Here is an 18,541-nt window from a genome sequence, read left to right as displayed (position 1 = left end):
TCATGGTACTCTTTTGGACTTGCATTTCACTACTAAATGCACATGCCCCTGTCACCTGCTTGATGGTTGACACTTTCACATCACTTGTTTTCAAGAATTTATGTAATTCCACTTGTTATGTTAAAAAATAGAAGAATTTTTCAATAGGAATGTCCCTGGATATTATAACTTAAGAAAGGTAAAACAATTCCTGAATCCTTATGCTTCGTTTCCTCACTGTATCAAATGAGATTGAACAAGTTGAGCCAATTACAGTCAGTAGCAAACACAAGAAAATCCAGCTGATGGAATTCAGATTATACAAGAGTAATGATGCCATTAATTCTAGAACAACTAGTCATAGCTGCGGAAATAATTTTTTTGTCAATATCGGTGGCCCAAAAGACTAAGATAGAGACAATTACAAAGAGTTCCTGTGAACAAACAAATGTACTGTGACAGCTCCCCTGAATCCAAATCTACTGTTTTTTACTTGTAAAAATCGAAATCTGTGTCGGGCTTCTTCACGTTGGTTCTGTAGCCTTTCTCAAAATCCTTGGGAAGAATTACGTAACGGTTCTTCCGGACTGCATGCATTCCCGCTTCTTGACAGATTGCTGCAATCTGCAGACATTTTACAAGAGCAACAAAATATATGTTAAACCATCAAGAAATCTGAAGAGTAACCAAAGTTCAAAAGTAATAATAAATACACTTACTTCTGCAGCACTGATTTTGTCAGGTCGAGAAACGTAGTCTTCTAAATCAACCTCATCACCCAAGTTCATTTTAGCAGTGCAGACCTGTTGTCAAAACACATACAACAGAATAAACAAATAATAAATGATTAAAAATGCAAGAATTTGGAACAATAAAATTTAACACCAGAATCACCCCAAAAAAATGTACAAACAATTTCTTTCCTAGCAAGTAGGGAATGGTAATCATGAAACCGATATTTTGCTAGGCCAAGAGCCAACTGTGCTTTTAGTAAGGAGCCAACTAAAGATATGTGATTATCACCAGCCCTTTACCAGCGGCTATAAACAAAAGACTAAACAGTTATAACTACAAATTTTAAACCATCTCTTTCAAGCTCAGAACATAACTGACAGAGCACACATGCATCTCAAACAAACAGTCAGACCAAAGAGGTAGTAGTATACGTCGGTAACTCACCTGAAAAACAAGCCTCTTTTGTCGCCTATCTGGCAGAGGGAATTCAATCTTCCTGTCCAGTCTACCAGGACGAAGAAGAGCAGGATCTAGGGTATCCGCTCTATTTGTGGCCATTATAACTTTGACATTCACAGTTTGGTCGAACCCATCCATCTAACATTTAGAAAAAGTAATTAATAGCAGCAGAGCGGTATCAAGGGATGAAGAAAACGACAAAGAGAATACTAACCACAATACAAGAGTTCAGGATATACATAAAGGATAGGTGCACATAAAAAAAAAAAAAAAACACTGGAGTGGTTTGTTACATAGGTCCATGCATGAGTATCTAGCTATGTACAATTAGACAAGTATATCCATTGTCAACTCTAAAATCACTTGCCTGATTTAGTAGTTCCATGAGGATACGCTGAACTTCCCTATCAGCTCCAGTTTGAGCATCAAACCTTGCAGTAGCAATTGCATCAACCTCATCAATAAAGATAATTGCAGGAGCATTCTCTTTGGCGAGACGAAAAACATCTCTAACCATTCTCGGTCCCTGTTTAAAGACATGACACACCACTAGTGAACACTTTTTTTAGAGCCACAAGAGTACTGTTCTATATGGTAAATGTAATAAGATGAAAGTCAATATAAAACAAAAAAAGGAGTATTAGTAAACAATCACTTCAAAACATTTGCACAATGGCAGAGATATGGACAGCTGGTAGCAGCTGGTAAGTACCCTCCCTCCCCCCCAAAATATATATGAGAGAGAGAGAGAGAGAACAAGTAACAAAAAGCAAATAGAACCCACATACATCTTATCTTTGTTTCAGTTTCACAATCCAATTGATTCTAACCAAGACACATGAGGATCAGAACGAGTTGGCCACTTAGCTTGCCCAGTCCTTCACTTAAGAAAAAATACTTTTTGGTTCACTATATACTATCATGATAAACCCAATTATGAGCAGACAAGTATGACATCGTTATATATATGAATGAATAGAATACAGTAGAGGGAATGGGTCCAGTTTTAGAACATTGCTTCTAAATGTTCAACTCTTCTAATTCACAATTTTGAAACAATTTTTGGAAATCATCTTCCCACCAAGCTTCTGTTTCATCTTCAGTTCACCATCCAAAGCCTTTCCAGGAATACAATTATAACGAAGAAATAAATATTTTTGCTAAATATATCACTCACAACTAACACCAAGTCCTTCCTGGAAATGATAAAATTGCTATAAAAGCCACTCATTTGGAAGCGGCAACTGTGAGTAACCATATTAGACAATGTGTACCACTTGGAAAGAAAGGAGTTAATTTTTCCAAATACCTCACCCAAGTACTTCTGAACAAACTCAGATCCGACGACACGAATAAAGGCAGCTGTTGTGTGGTTGGCTACAGCCTTAGCTAACATTGTTTTGCCAGTACCAGGGGGCCCATAAAGCAGCACTCCTCGGGGAGGATCTATTCCAATCTGCTTGTAGAGCTCATGATGAGTCAAGGGCAACTCAACAGCTTCCCTGATTTCTTGTTTTTGGATATCACATCCTCCAATATCCTGACACAAAAAAAATAAAGAAATTAGAACAAAACAAATACATAGAGGAATCTGTGAAGGACCTAAGTTAAACATTAGAGCTATAATTGCTTTTGCTGTACAGAGCTTCAATCAATAACATCAAAAGCTTTGCCTGAAGTACTTGAGTGGTGATAAATGTAAGGTTGCACAAATCTGGATAAGTTCAAGTACAAACAAGATAACTGAAATCAAGACCCAGAAAAACACAAAATTTATTTTAACTTCTTGACTTATGAGTTATCTCTCCCGCTGAGTACTTATGCGTACAAATAAAACTCAAAAAAGGTATTAAACAAGAAATTCAAAGAAGATGGTTTACACTTGTAGACATAAATAGAACAAGAGACTTCTATACATGTAAACATAAAAACAGACTACAGAAGCTCCAGAGCTGCACCTGATTGCAACAGAGAGAGTATGAAGCATGTTAATTAAGAAATCCATGAAAGGATGCATCCAACACTTTCAATACATACAAATTCGAGAAACATTGTGTAGACACTGTTTAACTTCTCATGCTTTTTACCAAAGAAAGTAATCCTTTAGAGGTAGAAGTTTATGTCACCAAGGTAATAGCTCCAACCTGCCCTAACAAACCAAAATCAACAATAATGATGACCAAACATGCACTTACAACCATAAGAATGCAATAAATAATGAGAACCTGGTGCATTCCACAAGTATACTGATATTACAGGTTTGAAGGGGGCAAGATGGAGGTGAGCCATTTATGAAAAATAAATCATGTAGAAGGCAGTTGCCAATAATTCAAAATCCCATAGAGGCACTGTGCAAGCTTCATTTTCTTCAGAGACATGATGCAACTGTGTTCTCATAGGATGAAGAACTGACTCAACACAAATGTGATAACAAGCTAGTGCTCTTTAAAAAAACAGTACTATCTTGACATAATTACATGACAAATCATTTTATCCCATCAATGAGGTAGCATCAAGCAGACAAGGGTAGTATTCCTCAAAAAGACTAAATTTTGTTTTACTACACAAAATTCTTATTCCTACACCTATATTCACATATTCTTAATGATTTTTCTTTTTTGATAAAGACATATTCTTAATGATGAAATAGTGCTCTTTTCCTAAGACAGTACCTAAACAGCCTAAGGTACTTACTCAAAGCCTACAGCCAGCATTATGAGGATAGAAAACTATTAAATGTGTATCCAGCTCAAATCACCTCAACCTATCATAACCAAGAAGGTAAGAGCACCCCACCCCTCCTGTCTTCAGGATGAGAGAATAGGGTCTCCCCCCTCCTACTTTGGACAAGAGGGAGGAGTTCTTCCCTCCTTTTTTTAACACACAAGTTCTTCCCTCTTGTTTCGTCCTTTTCTTAAGAAAGGTCTGGTTCACCAGTCAGTTAAGACATTCAACAATTGAAGCATAAGACCTGTTCAACCAGCCACTCCAGTCAAAGTTTGAAAACACTGACAGTAGTATTAAACTATTAAGAATTGGCTAAAGTTGAAAGTGGAGACAAAAACAAGGCTACATACTTAAATGATGACAAGGCAAGTAAAAAAACAGCATAAAGAAAGATTAGGCGGCCTCAAAGGACAAGTGCACCCACAACAAATTGTTGGTGGAGGTACCTTATTTTGATGGTCAGTCAGCAATAGAGTTTGCTGGCTCAGGAGTATCAATGCTTTGAATTTAAGAACATAGTTTTTTTTTTAAAGCATTAGTTTTTTTTAAAAAAAAAAACATTTAAGCAAACCTTTGGTGTTAAAAAGAAAAAAAATGCCGTCTTAGAAATACTTTATATTTAAATGAGCACAACATAACACTCATATCAGGGCCATCTCCGAAGAACTGACATTACTGCTAAATAAGTAAATTTAAATTAGAGCAGTCGCTAAGATGGAGAAACCCATTAGTGGACCAATTAGCAGCATTTTGCACCAATATTGGGTCAAGGACAACAAGAAAGAAGCAAGGCTGACAATGACATGAAAGGAAAGGCTAACTAAATGATGAACAACCATATTATAGAGCAGAACTATTAAGGAGGATCCATGGTGAGGTAAGCATACTAACATAGAAGTCATAACCCCTCATAGACAAATGAAACAGACTACCAAAAAGTTCTATTTTATAATCTTAAGTCAATATCAAGGGGAAAAGTAACTTCAGGTTCACACCATATGAGAAAAAAAGTTGACAAATAGAATGCTAACATAATTGACCTAACATTTTCTAACTTGCCATGCTGATAATAACTCCAGGAAAATCCACCTAAAAACAATGAAACTGACATCACAGTGGAAGTATGACCACAAAAACTAGATAACATAAAAACAAATATCAGAGGGGGAAGTTTGATGGTTAACAACCTTCTCTCCAAAAGGTGTTACTTTCTTCTGAAATCCTTAATTTAACTTTTAGAGGACAAGTGACGAATGCAATGAAGACCTCAAAATTGTCAATTTACTCTTTTGAATTGGTCTTGAGTATTGTCTTTTTCTTTTGAGTGCAGTCAGAAACAAAACACCAATGTGACCTCACCTTAGTTGCATTAGAACCTCCTGAATGTTCCCAGTTTAGTTACTGTGAATAGAGTATAAGCTTTTTCATAAAGATTCAAGGAATTTCTCTATTTTTTAAGTGCCTACCAGTACTAGGCAGCTACACTTCCTTTTTTTATATGTTTGAAAAAACAAGGAAGATAGATTTTTTAATTGAAAATATAGATACCATCTGGTTCAAACAGATTTAAATGCACTCAAATTTCATATAACGGTAGATGTTTGATATATCAAATCTCTGCCAAACAAATATCGTAAACCAACGAACGTCTGCTGAAAAGGTGACATGAACAGACCGAATACAAGAGAACGATAAAAGGTTATGAGAACAAGAGAAGCGTCTTTCGGAACCCTAACTCTAAAGTTCCATTCAAAAACCATAAAATAAAAATCTGAAGGCTATTTCCAATCAAATGCTTCCTAAAGGTTGGACATCAATGACATAAATAAGTTAGCACAAACTAACACTTGGTGATAAACTCGCGAAGATGCCGCGAACAAAAATTAGAATTAGAAAAAGCGAGCCTCTTTTTTTATTAGAAAGATTAATAAGATGCCCTAAGATCTCTTTGTTGTCTCCCAATGAAAAATGATCACGAACCAAAATGCCTCAAGCAGTGCAAACTGGCTCACGAACCCTCCGATAAAATGAACAGAAAAACTAAAATAGGGAAAACAAGAAAAAGTACGGAGACCATTTAGATGCAAGAAGCAAAAAAGAGTCAAACTCACATTATAAGTACAATCCGGCTTTTCCGACTGACTAAGCAACGAGATACTCGAATCCGCTTCCGGCGGCAGAACATCCACCAACGCATTTGAGTGGCGATGCAGCGCCACCGAAGCCGAGGGCTTCAACAGCTCCCGATTAATCGTGCTCAAAATTCTGACATAGTAATTGGACCCAGTGGTAGATCCAACGATGCCGTTGTTCTGATCGACCATCTCCATAAACTGTCCGATCACCAGCGGGACGGACTGGATCCTCTTGACCTCCTCCTGCGCTCGCAGGAGCTCCCGTTTGAGGTTTTTCTGCTCGTCCTTGACGTACTCCTCCTGGATGTCCATGAACTCCAGCTGGCGTTGCAGGGCCTTGAGGCGCCCGTAGAGGTCCTCGTCGTCGGTGAATGAAGCATCTAAGAGGGGGACATCGGAGCGGATGGCGGGGACTGATGGTGGAAGTTTTGTTGGGTTAAGTACCAAGGCCGAGCCGGCCATCGTCGGCAGCTTCGTTGGGGCTTTTCGAGACGGGAGAGAGCGACGGTCACCGAGGGTGTCGGGGTGGGGGAAGGGGAAGGAGAGAAGGGACTGGCAGACGGAACTTGGTATTGATACTAGTGAACATATTTAACTTGTGGATGCCGCAAGGAGCCAAGGACTCACGGCACAAGGACTTCAGCCGGGTGAGCCGTTGTTATCGACACCATTGAACCCGGGTATGGTGAAATGCAATGTAATAAAACCGGTCGGTGGGCTGGGAAAGGTGAACAAACTCGACCGAAACTAGTTCAGTTAGTTTGTACCATCGGTTGACCATATCTAACATTATTACGACTTCTATCGGCCGTTTTTCTATATTTTGTTCCTTGGGATTGACCCCAGCCAAACTTGAATTGTATATGTATATGGTTTAGTTTTGAGTTAAATACTTTAAATTCGAGTTTTAGCCCTAATTCAACCTCAAACCTAAAATTATCACAAAATAGTCCAAAACTTTGCAATAGAGCATATTAATGTGTAATAACCAATTTAATAGGCCGAAAATAAATAACAAGCTCGTCAATCAATAATGTATTCCATTTTACAAATAATAACATTAGAAGTTGAAGGACCAAAAGGATTGAACGGTCAATCGTCTTTAAGGGTTGAGGTAAATATGAGTAACTATCAACCAACTAAAAAGAAAATCGAAGAGAACCATTAGAGTAAAAGGTAATTTCGTAACAAAAATCGAGTTAACAAGTTGAATGTGAAAAATCTCGAGTTTGGGTTGATATACTAAGCTTTATTTCAAGTTTGAGCTTAAGTCAAACTCAAGTAAAAATTGAACTAAACTAGTTTTTTTCAAGCCATGTTTGTGAATCGATTTGACTTGTTGACACCCCTAGGCATGGAGGGGCCCATGCCCTCTTCATTGTTACACCATTGTTCAAAGAAAACAAGGAAGGTAGTTTTTTCTAGGTCAAAAACCTTGAACTCCTATCTAACATTATTAGAGTGATTGTCTGGAGGGTCATGGACCATTTAATAGGACATGTAGGGTACTTTTTTTTTGCCATTTAAAATATATTAATTTTTCTTAATTTATCATTCTTTTAATTTATGGAGTTTACTTAAATATAATTCAAAAAATATTGTTAACAGGCCTTATTATATCTATTAACAATCAGATAGATTTTGTTTTTTTATGTTTTTTTTTTTTTTTCATTCTGTCATATAGAAATAAATCTAGTGGAAAATATCTGTTTTACGGCTCAGTAGATTCCATCTTTCCATCTAGTGGGCATATATTATCTGTTGAAATATTGACGGTCTGATTACATTTATAGAATGCTAGAGTTTCTCTGCATTCCATCTGTCCGTCCACGTGCGGGGTGACTATTGGCTTGTCATGTAAACCGCGCAACAGGTACAAAACCTAAAGCCTAGGTACGAGCGAGGCAGAGCTTCTCTCAGTCAGACGAAAATGGAGTCGAATCGCGCCACTGAAACTTTCATTTCGAAGAGAAATAGAGCTGTTACTACTGTTCTCTGCAAACACCTGTCGTTAGATCCTGTAGGATTTGAATCAACAAAAATATTTCGTTCATTTTCATTTGATTGAGGCATGCATGCATTTGAATTTCAGTTTCCGAAAGTTCAAAGATTTTCATTGAATTTGGGGATTTGGTTCAGCTGCAGTTCTGTTTTTATCTGTTCCTTTAATAACTAGAAGGGCGAAATAAGTCTGTTTGGATACTGTTGTATGAGCTCGATGTGTTCTCGGTTCGGTCAAGCTTGGAATGTTAAACGCAGCTCTTATTATGGAGAACACCGTTTGATTTTATGAATTCTGTTCAACTAGATGTTCATGTCAAGATGGTTTTTGATGTGGCTTATGTTCTGAATTTCTTAGGATTCATGAACACTTTATTCTCTTTTTATCCTTTTCTCTTATTCTCTTAAGTTTGATGATCTAGAATGTCTTTTTTAGTTCCATTTGTTTTTAATTGGTAAGTTTTACTAGAAACGAGGTTGAATAAACTGTAAGTGTTGTCTCTTATTTGAGCTAAAGATTCCTAATAAATTTTGCAATATGTCATTTAGGCATAACTGTGTAGTCTTTTCTACGAGACGAGGTGGTTGATATTTAGTGTCTTGTGGTTATCATGTGTACGATGACATGTTACAATTTGTGTACTGAAATACGAGACAAATCTATGCAGAAAAACCTTCCAAGTGAACAAAACAGTGAGGGTGATTTGAAGAGCTTGGTCTTGAACATTTTGCAGTTACTGGGAGATGGGAGCTCACTGAAAAATAAGGATGAGGTAACGAGTCGTTGTTTAACTGGTGGCAAGATTTTTTTGGTGATGGACTGACGTTTGGTCTCTCTCTCTCTCTCTCTCTGAAAATGACGAAAGTCTCATTTTGGCTGTAGTTGTTGAAGTGGGTAGAGTTTGCAAGCTCATTCCCTGTGGAAGCAGAAGCCTCTCTTGCTAAACTTACAGAACTTGATGTGGATTTGGCCCAAAAGTCTGTAATTCTGGGTGATGGCCTTAAGCCATCAATAGCAGACTTTGTAGTTTATTCAGCTATTCATTCTCCTGTGGTATGTTCTATATGCCCAACTTTTGCTGGTGCTTCACCCCATTCTCCTGAAGTATATTGCTTCAGTCTGGGGATTAGTTTTATTGTATGTTGTTCCTGTGGGCCTTTGTACCCAAGATTTGAGAGGACTAAATACCTCATCAAGACTTCTAAATGGTTGCTAAAAGAAAATCTCACCAGTAAAGTAAAGTAAAGAAAAGAAAGGAAAAAAAATTGGTTGGAAGCTTGGCTCATCTAAGCTGCTAAATTTCTGGATTGGTGCAACCGGTGGGTCAATTTATTTGATGCTTTATATATGCTGAAAATAGTACTGGCATATTGAGGTCCTCTTCAGATCTCTTTCCGGCTATGTGGTGATTAATTATATGATTCTTTTCTGTCTATACCAATTGAGCAGTTGTACATGTTGGAATCTCTTTGGCTAATTGCCTAGGAGAATGACCTTTGATGATGTTATCATGTATACGCTTGCCCCCCCACCCACACTCACACACACACACACACATATGTAAAAGTATATTCTTTCCCCCTTCATGTGAAACGTGGCTGAATTCTGAAATTTTGACTGTTTGAGAGCAATGCTTCATGGGCAGACTCATCTTCCAAAAACTGACACGCAGAAGCTCCCAAATTTGATGAGATGGATAGATTACATTCAGGTGAGTCATTAGAATCTTCATGCAATACTTTTAAATTTTTTAACTCATTATGTTTCTCTTCGGGAGTATGTGTTAAAATATAATAATTAATGAGAAATAGAGGAGGAGAGATAAGAAAAAGTAGAAGAACTTGAGAAGGCTGCATTGAATAGAGCAGCAGCCATTAGGGTCTAGAATTGATCCTCAATTCACTAATATATGCATGAAAAAAAAGTACAAAAAGATATATATATATATATACACTCCTGTACACAAACTCTTATATCTCCCTAATTACATCTTAGAATGCAAAAAAATATAACACATAACTCTAGCATAAAAATAAGCCCATTGCTACAATGGTAAATAACCAAAATACCATTTTTATAGATATAATACTCTCCCTCAAGCTGGAGCGTATATCAAGGAGCCCCAACTTGTAAAAAAAGCTCCCAAATTCTTTCTTGTCCAATGCTTGAGTAAAACATCACCCAACTGATTCACAAACTTGACATAGGGAGTGACTAAGACTCCACTCTTTACAACATCATGAACAAAATGACAATCAACTTCTAAATGTTTGGTCTGTTTATGCTAAAAAAAACCAACAACAATAAAATGCTAAAAAAAGGACCGTATATGCTTGCCCAGATGAGGTGGGGTCCTTACAACACAGAAAATAAGGCACCAAAAGCATAATTAATATCACTTCTATTACTATTCAATAATATGAGAAAACCAGCTGAACAGGAAGTCAATTAGGACTGATGTCAGCTCTGAGGACGATGGTACAGGCAATCCGCAAGTATGGAAGACTTGCACAGATACAATATTGGGAGAGAAGAACTTTGACAACCTTCTAGGGGCATAAAAACTTTATAAAGCTGTTCAATTGATGCCAGAAGTCATCAACCCTAGGATTATGACACAAACAACAGGAAAAAAGTTTAACCTTTACCTTCAAGCAGCAGCAATTTTGGAAAATTCCCCTTCTTGGAGAGTTGGCAGACTTGAGGAGAGGAAGAATCTTGTAAAAAACTCACAACAATCAGATTGTATGCTTTGATACCATGTAAAATATAAAAATTAAGGAGAAATAGTGGAGGAAAGAGAAGGAAAATTAGAAGAGAAGAAGTTGAGAAGGTTGCAGACTGGCAGGGTTTGAAATCGACTATTCATTAACTTATATGCCCCTGTACACATAAACTCTTATATCTCCATAATTACACCTCAGAATGAGAAAAAAATTTAAACATATGACTCCAGCATAAAGATAAGCTCACTGCTATCCTATGAGGGGAATATGACAATGGTAAATGACCATAATACCCTTTTTCTAGATATTTCAACAGTATGGTTTTTATACCATCTCATTAGGAGTGTGAAGATCTAGGCTTCATTTTTTCTTGTGGGGCTTTATAATCTATCTTGTGGTTTCTTCTATTGAGAAAATACCTATCATTACTGGATGAGGAAAAATTGGTTTTGTTGTTCTCCTGCTATTTGTCTTAGCTTTGGTATTGGAAGCACTTGAACTTTGGGGTGAGATCTGGGCAGGTTGACAACCAAGGTTGGTGAAAATGATACAAATTGACCATAATTAAATAAGAATAAACTAAATATGTTTTTTAAAAAAAATTCTAGAATCTATCAAATCCTGATCTTTTTGAATGGTCAATTAAACCTTGGATTACTAGAACATTCTGGGTTGGTTTAGCTGGGTGGGTTGGGCTGCCAGTTCAAGCAGCAAGTTTAGAACTACACCTGAATCATTACCGGGTTGGAAATGTTGGCTTGCGTCCAAGAGAAATAAAAAGGGATCAATCCAATCTAAATTCAGGTTGGGTTGGCTGGTGGTTCAGAAATGGCCATCCTGCAAGGGCTTATTTCAGTAATGCTGGTCAAATACATGAAACTATTTGATTTTAACTTCTTTTGTGGATCCCAAGTACCATCTTGTGGGCATTTCTTCTGAGCATTTTTTTCATGTGCATAGAATAGGGAAGATTTCAAAGAAGTATTCAAGAAGATTTCAGTGGAGAAGACTGAATTTCATTTTCAAGTAAGTAACATCGATATCAAAAGTTTTCTTTTCGACTGGCCCTTATATGTGACCTGAAAATTACTGTAGTATCCGCTGCTGTACTTTTACTCTTTAAGCACTTATAGTGGCTTTGATTGTCCTACCTGATCACTTTTCAGGTCCCGAAAGCTGCAGAAAAGTTAGGCATGGATCAAAACGTAAAAGGTTCTTCAGGTTCAAAGAGGGCAGAAAAGTTGGAAGTAGAGCTGAATTCAAGTAAAAGCAGTTCTGGGAGTAGTCAGGTAATACTGATCTTTTAAGCTTGTGTTGTTTAGTGGAATAATACCATTGCTCTACAGTTTCAGCCTCTGTCCTCATTGTTCTGACATGACAAAATGTTATTTGGTTAATGCAAAATTTAAGAAACACTATACTGGAAAGGATAAAGCGATTGAGGAGAAGAAGAAAGAGCCTGAAAAACAATCAGCTGAAAAGGAAAAAGATGCAGAACTTAGTGTTAGTTTACTTAACATACAGGTTGGTCTTATTCGCAAGGCTTGGAAGCATCCGTCTGCAGACAGGTATACCTAACATGTATAATCTGATTTTACATGCCTTTCTCTTCCAGCTCATTGTTTTTCTGGCCCTCCTCCACTCTGATTGGAAACTGATTCACTGTGCAGCTTACTAGTTGAGGAGATAGATTTAGGGGATGGAAACTTGCGTCAAGTTGTGAGTGGTCTTGCCAAATATTTCAGCCCTGAACAGTTAGCGGTAAAGAGCTACTTGAGCTGCTTCATTTTTATTTCTTTGTAAATTTTTAATTTTCTTTATGTTTTTCTTGCCATGGAACACCACTTCGTGCTGCTAATATGTTGTCTTGTTCAGGCTCTTGACTTTGTGAAACACATTAGGCAGAATTTATGGTGATTCTAACCCGATGAACACATTAAGCTCTTGTTTTTTTTAATACCCAATAAAAAACTAAGATAAATAAAAATCAAACAAATCTATGATTAGAAAAAACTTGACTATTTATATGCTTCTCTACTATGCGAGCTGTTCTAACTTAGGCCATCTGTAGATACCCCCAAGGATAATATATTATCAGGACTTTTGCCCTTGTGTTAAAATAATAAAAAAACATACCATTTTATGGGCAGTAGTCAGAAGGTGGTTCATCATTCAGACGGTTTGACTGTCTGATATCTAATACCTCAACTGTTTAAATGGCAAAATTACATAGATCATTCAATTATCTGCAATTAGAAGTAAAAGACTCAGAAACTTATTCTCACCTGAGATAACTTGGCCAGAAGAGGTATGGTTGTCATCAACTCTTTTTGTAGTCTTTGTGGAGAAATTGAAGAATCTATGGTCCGATTTCTTCTGTTCTGTAAGTTTGCACAGCAGATGTGGTCAAATATTATCCAGCTATTTGCTCTTCACTTTTGAATGCCTCCTTCCTTAAATATGTTTATCCAGCAAAACACTTCGATGCCATTGCTACTTTGGGGAGAATCCTCTAGCAGACTTGTCTTACTATGACAACTTGGTGTATATGGGCTGAAAGAAATTACAGGGTTTTAAACTGCACAATGATGATGGATCACATTATATTTGGAATTTCTTGGTGCTTACATCAAAGAGAACTGGACAGTGATTGCTGCAATGTCAGTCAGCAAAGCCCCAAGCTAACCAGGAATGGGCTCCTTCTGAATCTAATGTTATTAAGATGAATTTTGATGGCAACCTCTGGCCCAACCGATTTTGGTGGCATCTTTAGGGACCACAATAGTGCCACCTTGCTCTCCTTCACGGGCACATTGGGACATCAAGACTATAGCTGCTGAAAGTCAAGCCTCCTCAATGGTCTTAGAATTTCAAAACCACTTTCAATCCTCTTGGCGTAAAACGGAGATTGCCTTCTTCCTCTATTGGAAGTGTAAAGTTGGGTCCAAGGCCCATCCCAAAATGACTAGCCAACTTAGGAAACCTCTTTCTCAACTAATAAACTCAAGATCTTTGTACTCATTAATCCTTGTGAGACTAATTCCTTAACACTCTCCCTCACATGTAGGCCCTATTTTGTGGCCTTACAAGTGGATAATTTATGTGTAGGCCCTCTTTTGTAGCTCTACAAGTGGATAGTTTTTGGTGTAGGCCCTCTTTTTGTGGCGCTGCAAGTGGATAGTTTAGGTGTAGGCCGACATATGAGTACCTGCTCTGATACCATGTAAAGTTGAGTCCAAGGCCCATCCCAAAATAACTAGCCAACTTAGGAAACCTCTTTTTCAACTAATAAACTCAAGAACTTTGTACTTACTAATCCATGTGAGACTTTTCCTTAACAAGAAGAGATTCGGGACCTTGCTAATTCTCTCTCCCATTCTTGGAATCACATGCCAAGAGCCACAAAAGCTGAAGTGATCAAACTTGCTCGTGAAGGAACAAATCTGTTGGATCTTGTAGTTTTTAATTCAAAGTTCTAATGTTTTTCTCTTCTTTTGTTTTTGAATGATTTTATCCTGACTGTCCCCTTTCCTGTATCGGGACAATCTTTGTTTGTTCCTCTGTTTCCTCTGCTCTCCTAATAAAATCTCGACGTTCTTGTTTGCCTTTTGGCTTTAACGAAATGTGTTTTTCTCAAAAAAAAAAAAAGAAAAAAAAAAGAAAAAAAAAAGAAAAAAAGAAGAAGAAGAATTGAAAGTCTCAGAGCTTTGCCTGGTATGAATCTTTTTAAGGGGACCATTGTATTTCGGTTTGTGAGTACAATGACATTAACAAACTCTCATAAAGAGTGGAGACCAGGAGAGTCGTTTGCAAAAGTTCGGCTTCTCTGCACAGAGTTTAAAATGTTTCAGCACAGTTGCAAAACCTTAAGTTAGTGACCATCATGCAAAAGTTCCATGAAAAGAAGTTTTCATGCTAACTTTGAGAGTAGCATATACTGCCTAAAAGTGGCAATTATTGAGGAATTCATAACTAATACAGCATATTTGCCTAAAAGTAGCAGTGAGTTCGAGTCTGGATACTGGAGAGCAGAAACAAATTTCCCTTATTAAGATTTAGATGCTTGGGACTATTTGTGTTGTTATTGAGACTGTTGCATAGGGTTCTAGTTTACTAAAGCTGGGTCTAGGTCCATCCCAATATGACTAATTGAAGTTAGGAAACCTTTTTCCCAATTAATAACCACATGATTTTCCTAAGATTAACTCATATGGGATTATTCACTGTACTTCCCCTCATGTTGAGGTTTACTTGAATGGAGAATGGGTTTTAAACGCGAATCACACAAACATGGTACAAGTTAAATGGGATAAACTGGGTCCAACGAGGCAGACATCTTATTTTTTATACCATGTTAAAGTTGGGTCTACATTCTTCTCAAAAGGACTAGACAAAGTTAGGAGGCCTTTTTTCAACTAGGCAAATGCAGGAGGTATTTTTTCAACTAATGACCACATGACTTTTTCTGATTACCTCATATGGTTTATTTTCACTGACATATTTATAAAGTAGTAGTAACTTCAGTCAGGGCCTGTATGTTTTTCATCTGGAAGGTCTTTAATCTGGAGTAAATTTTGAATGTGGAAACTGAAAATGAATGGAGAAGATTAGAAGTTGCTGCTGTTGGGAGTAAATTTTGATTGATGCTTTATTGTATGCATTTGTTTTTGTCCTGTGTTTAAAAGAAGGGTTGCAAAGGTGCTTTATGCATTGCAATAATTTTTGTTTCCTCCCACAATGTCATCAGCGACATTAGTCTGAGACAACAAGCAGCATCAAAGTGGATAGAGTTCACCTGAAATTTGAGCATATTTGTTTATTTGGCAGAAGGATCTGTAGACGTTGTACTTACATGTGTTGGTGGCAAGCTTGATCTGTCTGCTGTCTGCACAATGTTCCATATTATTCTACTTATGAACATCCTTTTGTTATCAAGGATGCTTGAGTGTAAGCTTTTAGATTGGATCACCAATCATGATTCTGTGCTTCCTTGAATCAAAATAGAGTATTTGACTTTAAAGCAAAGAAACCATACTGCTTCATTATCTAGTGTGGCATTGAAGTGAGTGGGTCTGAGAGGAAACGGCAGCCTCTGGTTGAGAATGTATATCGAGGAAGAGTACCAAAATCTTGCTACAAAGAGATGTGGGCCTTCACTGAGCAGAATACAAACTGTCTACAAGGACCTGTTTATATATTTTTTATGCATAATTTGCATGTCATGCCTTAGGCAGTTATAGTTGTCTTTTCTTAAGAACAAGCAGTTTTTTCATCTAGTTGTTTGGTTTGAGGTTCGCATTGCAACATTTGATCCATGAACAGAGCTGGAAATTCTATTTTTTGCAACTGGATCATGTTTGGCCAAGCTACCAAATATAATTTTTTTCCATGCAAGAGAACTGACTGAAAAATATCTTTAGTCTGTTTTCTGTTTCAGAGATTGTATAGTTCTAATGATTGTTAAAATATTGTCATCTTTCTATGCAGAATCGCCATGTAGTGCTTGTAACAAATGTGAAGCCAGGAAAGCTTCGAGATGTGCTGTCTGCCGGATTGGTATACTTAATCGAATATTGTTTTTCTTTCGATATGTCCTTCTATTGATGCCTGTTCTTTCAACTTCCAATGATGTGGGTTAATGCAACTCATAGTGAATAAAGGCCTATTTTACCTTAATCCAGATATGTTGGATGAGCAAAAATCCTGAGTCCTGCCAATCAATTGTTATTTATCTTCAGATCACATATTTGCTAATCAGGTGTTATGTGCTTCTAATGAAGATCACACTATTGTAGAGCCTTTGCTTCCTCCAGATGGGGCAAAACTTGGGGAGCGTGTTTCGTTTTCTGGGTATGTCACTTATACGCTACTTCAGAGCTCCAAACATGCCTAAGCTTACTCTTGTGGCTGTTGATCATTTTTTTTCATATAGTCCCCTTTTTTGTGGCATCCTTCTTGAGGTAGTATCCCTTTTCAAACTATGTGATCTAGGTTTGAAGGCAAGCCAGAGGATGTCCTGAACCCTAAAAAGAAGCAGCTAGAAAAGATCACACCGGTATATCTTTTTCCCATCAAGTAAAAGTACCTTTTGCTGCAGTTATTAAGAAGAGGATGCTGATTCCTCAGATCTTTCTGTCTGTTGGTTGATGATGAATCCTTCCTGAATGCAGTTTCTTCACACGGATGACAAAGGTGTAGCCACATATAAAGGGTTACCATTCATGACATCTGCAGGACCATGCACATCTTCAATTCCTAAAGCTACCATCAAGTAGTAAGAAGCAGCAGCTGAATGTGGTATACGGGTTACAAGACCCAATTTTACTTCATTGTAATCTTTTCTATTCATCGGAGGTAATTGCTATAATGGGAGTAAATTTTTTCAGCTACAGCTTCGAGTTTCACAACTAAATTGCAGCAGATTACTGATTTTACAATAGATGGATGGGCAAGAGCATTCTAAATGGCTGGGTTTGTGGTTCTACTCTTACTGTTTTGCTATTTTAATACTAGTAAGTTTGTTGGAGAGGGGAAATCAAGATCTCTTATCTGGCAGGGTTGGGCTTGTACTGTCCAACATGTTTAGGGTAGTGTTTATATAATCATAATAAGTATGTTATCAATATTTTTATTTTCTATAAGAAAGTTACGATTTATCGACAATTATGACTTTGATTTCCTTTACCGACAGTTCTTTAATGTTATTTCATATGCAAACTCTGCTAGGAATTGAGTGGAGTCACCTTTGGACTCTGCTAGGAATTTGGTGGAAACTTATAAAAGAATTGGAGGGACGAGTTCAACCACCATCGAACAAATCCTTTCTCAAATCCGAGCTGACTCGTTAGTGTTGAGTGGAGTTACTTTTGGATTTCGCTACGAATTTGGAGGAAACTTGTAAAAGAATTGGAAGGACGAGTTCAACTTCCATCGAACTAATCCTTTTTCAAATCCGAGTTGACTCAGCCGAGTTAAAAGACGATGGTTAATCTGTAAATAAATTGGCTCTCTATGTGCAAAGTCGTTTTGCCCTTTTTTAGCTTCACGTTTTTGCTTTGTCAGCCAAAAAACCCCAAAATCACTTCCCGCCAAGCTACGAACTCTATGGAGAGAAGAAGACACATCCAGTCTCGCCTCTTCCTCTTTCGTCTGTCGCGACACTGGAATCCGTGAATTGTCAACGTCTGAAGCAAGTCTCCATCATCGCAGCCATCGTGTCGAGCAATCCTCCTCCATTAACAAATCGCTCACATATACGCCAATCCGCTCATCATCGAGGTAAGCATTTCCCTCTCCCTCCCGATCCATCCAGATCTGTAGTAAACAAAAAGAATCAAAGCGCTAACGAATTTTTTTTCGAAATCGGCGAACGAGGCTTTTCTAGTATTTTTTTTTCTTCTCCGTTGATTGAAGCGAAAATTAGCAAGAGATCTTCTGGCGATGATCTCGTGTGTCTCGGGAGACCGCAACCAGTCGAGGCGCAAACGGCACGTAGTGGACGAATTCTCGATCTCCCATGCAAGCTGTTTGTGCCAATTCTTTTTGTTTTCTTCTTTTCCCTCTGACTTCTTTTGGTCAGTTTGGACTATTTTCTATTTCGATCGAATCTTGGCCAACAGCTAAACGACATTGATTTGGTACGGTTGCAGCAGGGGGTGAGTTTTTTATTTAAATTTCTTCCCAAGAAGGTTTCAGTCACTTTTTTCTTGTTTTCTTGTGAATTACTTTATTAAATAAAATAATAAATTATCCCCCTTAAAAATAGTTAAATCGCAAAT

At 37.5% G+C, this 18,541-nt stretch overlaps 2 protein-coding genes across 6 annotated transcripts; one reads left to right on the top strand and one right to left on the bottom strand.

Moving 5' to 3' along the window:
• Positions 1 to 208: 208 nt before the first annotated feature.
• LOC137965910 (26S proteasome regulatory subunit 6B homolog) lies at positions 209 to 6,609 on the bottom strand. The gene is made up of 6 exons (XM_068812299.1): positions 6,012 to 6,609; positions 2,483 to 2,713; positions 1,541 to 1,699; positions 1,159 to 1,311; positions 699 to 782; positions 209 to 603 (listed from the first exon to the last, which is right to left on the bottom strand). The coding sequence occupies exons 1-6, from the start codon at positions 6,495 to 6,497 to the stop codon at positions 469 to 471; spliced, it is 1,248 nt and encodes a 415-aa protein (XP_068668400.1). The 5' UTR covers positions 6,498 to 6,609; the 3' UTR covers positions 209 to 468.
• A 1,351-nt stretch (positions 6,610 to 7,960) lies between these two features.
• LOC137943263 (tRNA-aminoacylation cofactor arc1) lies at positions 7,961 to 17,763 on the top strand. 5 transcript variants are annotated; one of them, XR_011110608.1, is made up of 13 exons: positions 7,961 to 8,055; positions 8,705 to 8,809; positions 8,920 to 9,090; positions 9,683 to 9,748; positions 11,724 to 11,789; positions 11,930 to 12,052; positions 12,174 to 12,331; positions 12,434 to 12,524; positions 16,251 to 16,319; positions 16,522 to 16,613; positions 16,755 to 16,818; positions 16,934 to 17,234; positions 17,490 to 17,763. XR_011110608.1 is itself a non-coding variant. In XM_068788962.1 (13 exons), exons 1-12 carry the CDS (start codon positions 7,966 to 7,968, stop codon positions 17,036 to 17,038), a joined length of 1,200 nt encoding a protein of 399 aa, XP_068645063.1. In that variant the 5' UTR covers positions 7,961 to 7,965; the 3' UTR covers positions 17,039 to 17,060; positions 17,150 to 17,426. The 5 variants fall into 5 exon arrangements, 3 of the variants coding, with proteins under 3 accessions (XP_068645063.1, XP_068645062.1, XP_068645064.1); XM_068788962.1 differs by lacking the exon at positions 17,490 to 17,763 and having other exon boundaries at positions 16,934 to 17,060; positions 17,150 to 17,426; XM_068788961.1 differs by lacking the exon at positions 17,490 to 17,763 and having other exon boundaries at positions 16,934 to 17,426.
• The last annotated feature ends 778 nt before the right edge of the window (positions 17,764 to 18,541 follow it).

The sequence above is a fragment of the Aristolochia californica genome, unplaced genomic scaffold (genome assembly GCF_029961685.1).
Source record: "Aristolochia californica isolate CCGP_79_NKW_82.1479 unplaced genomic scaffold, dmAriCali1.0.hap1 SCAF_10, whole genome shotgun sequence".
NCBI classification, from domain to species: Eukaryota; Viridiplantae; Streptophyta; class Magnoliopsida; order Piperales; family Aristolochiaceae; genus Aristolochia; species Aristolochia californica.
Note: the sequence above shows the minus strand (reverse complement) of the source record. Positions and strands in the feature narration are given on the sequence as shown.

Excerpts from the sequence above, each read along its gene's own strand:
- LOC137965910 (XM_068812299.1), bottom strand. The coding sequence starts at position 6,497 with ATGGCCGGCTCGGCCTTGGTACTTAACCCAACAAAACTTCCACCATCA. Across the intron at positions 1,700-2,482 it reads TTCAGAAGTACTTGGGTGAG|GGACCGAGAATGGTTAGAGA; the intron begins GTATTTGGAAAA and ends GTCTTTAAACAG. Across the intron at positions 1,312-1,540 it reads TCATGGAACTACTAAATCAG|ATGGATGGGTTCGACCAAAC; the intron begins GCAAGTGATTTT and ends TCTAAATGTTAG.
- LOC137943263 (XM_068788962.1), top strand. The coding sequence starts at position 7,966 with ATGGAGTCGAATCGCGCCACTGAAACTTTCATTTCGAAGAGAAATAGA. Across the intron at positions 9,091-9,682 it reads CAGCTATTCATTCTCCTGTG|ACTCATCTTCCAAAAACTGA; the intron begins GTATGTTCTATA and ends CTTCATGGGCAG. Across the intron at positions 12,525-16,250 it reads TCAGCCCTGAACAGTTAGCG|AATCGCCATGTAGTGCTTGT; the intron begins GTAAAGAGCTAC and ends CTTTCTATGCAG.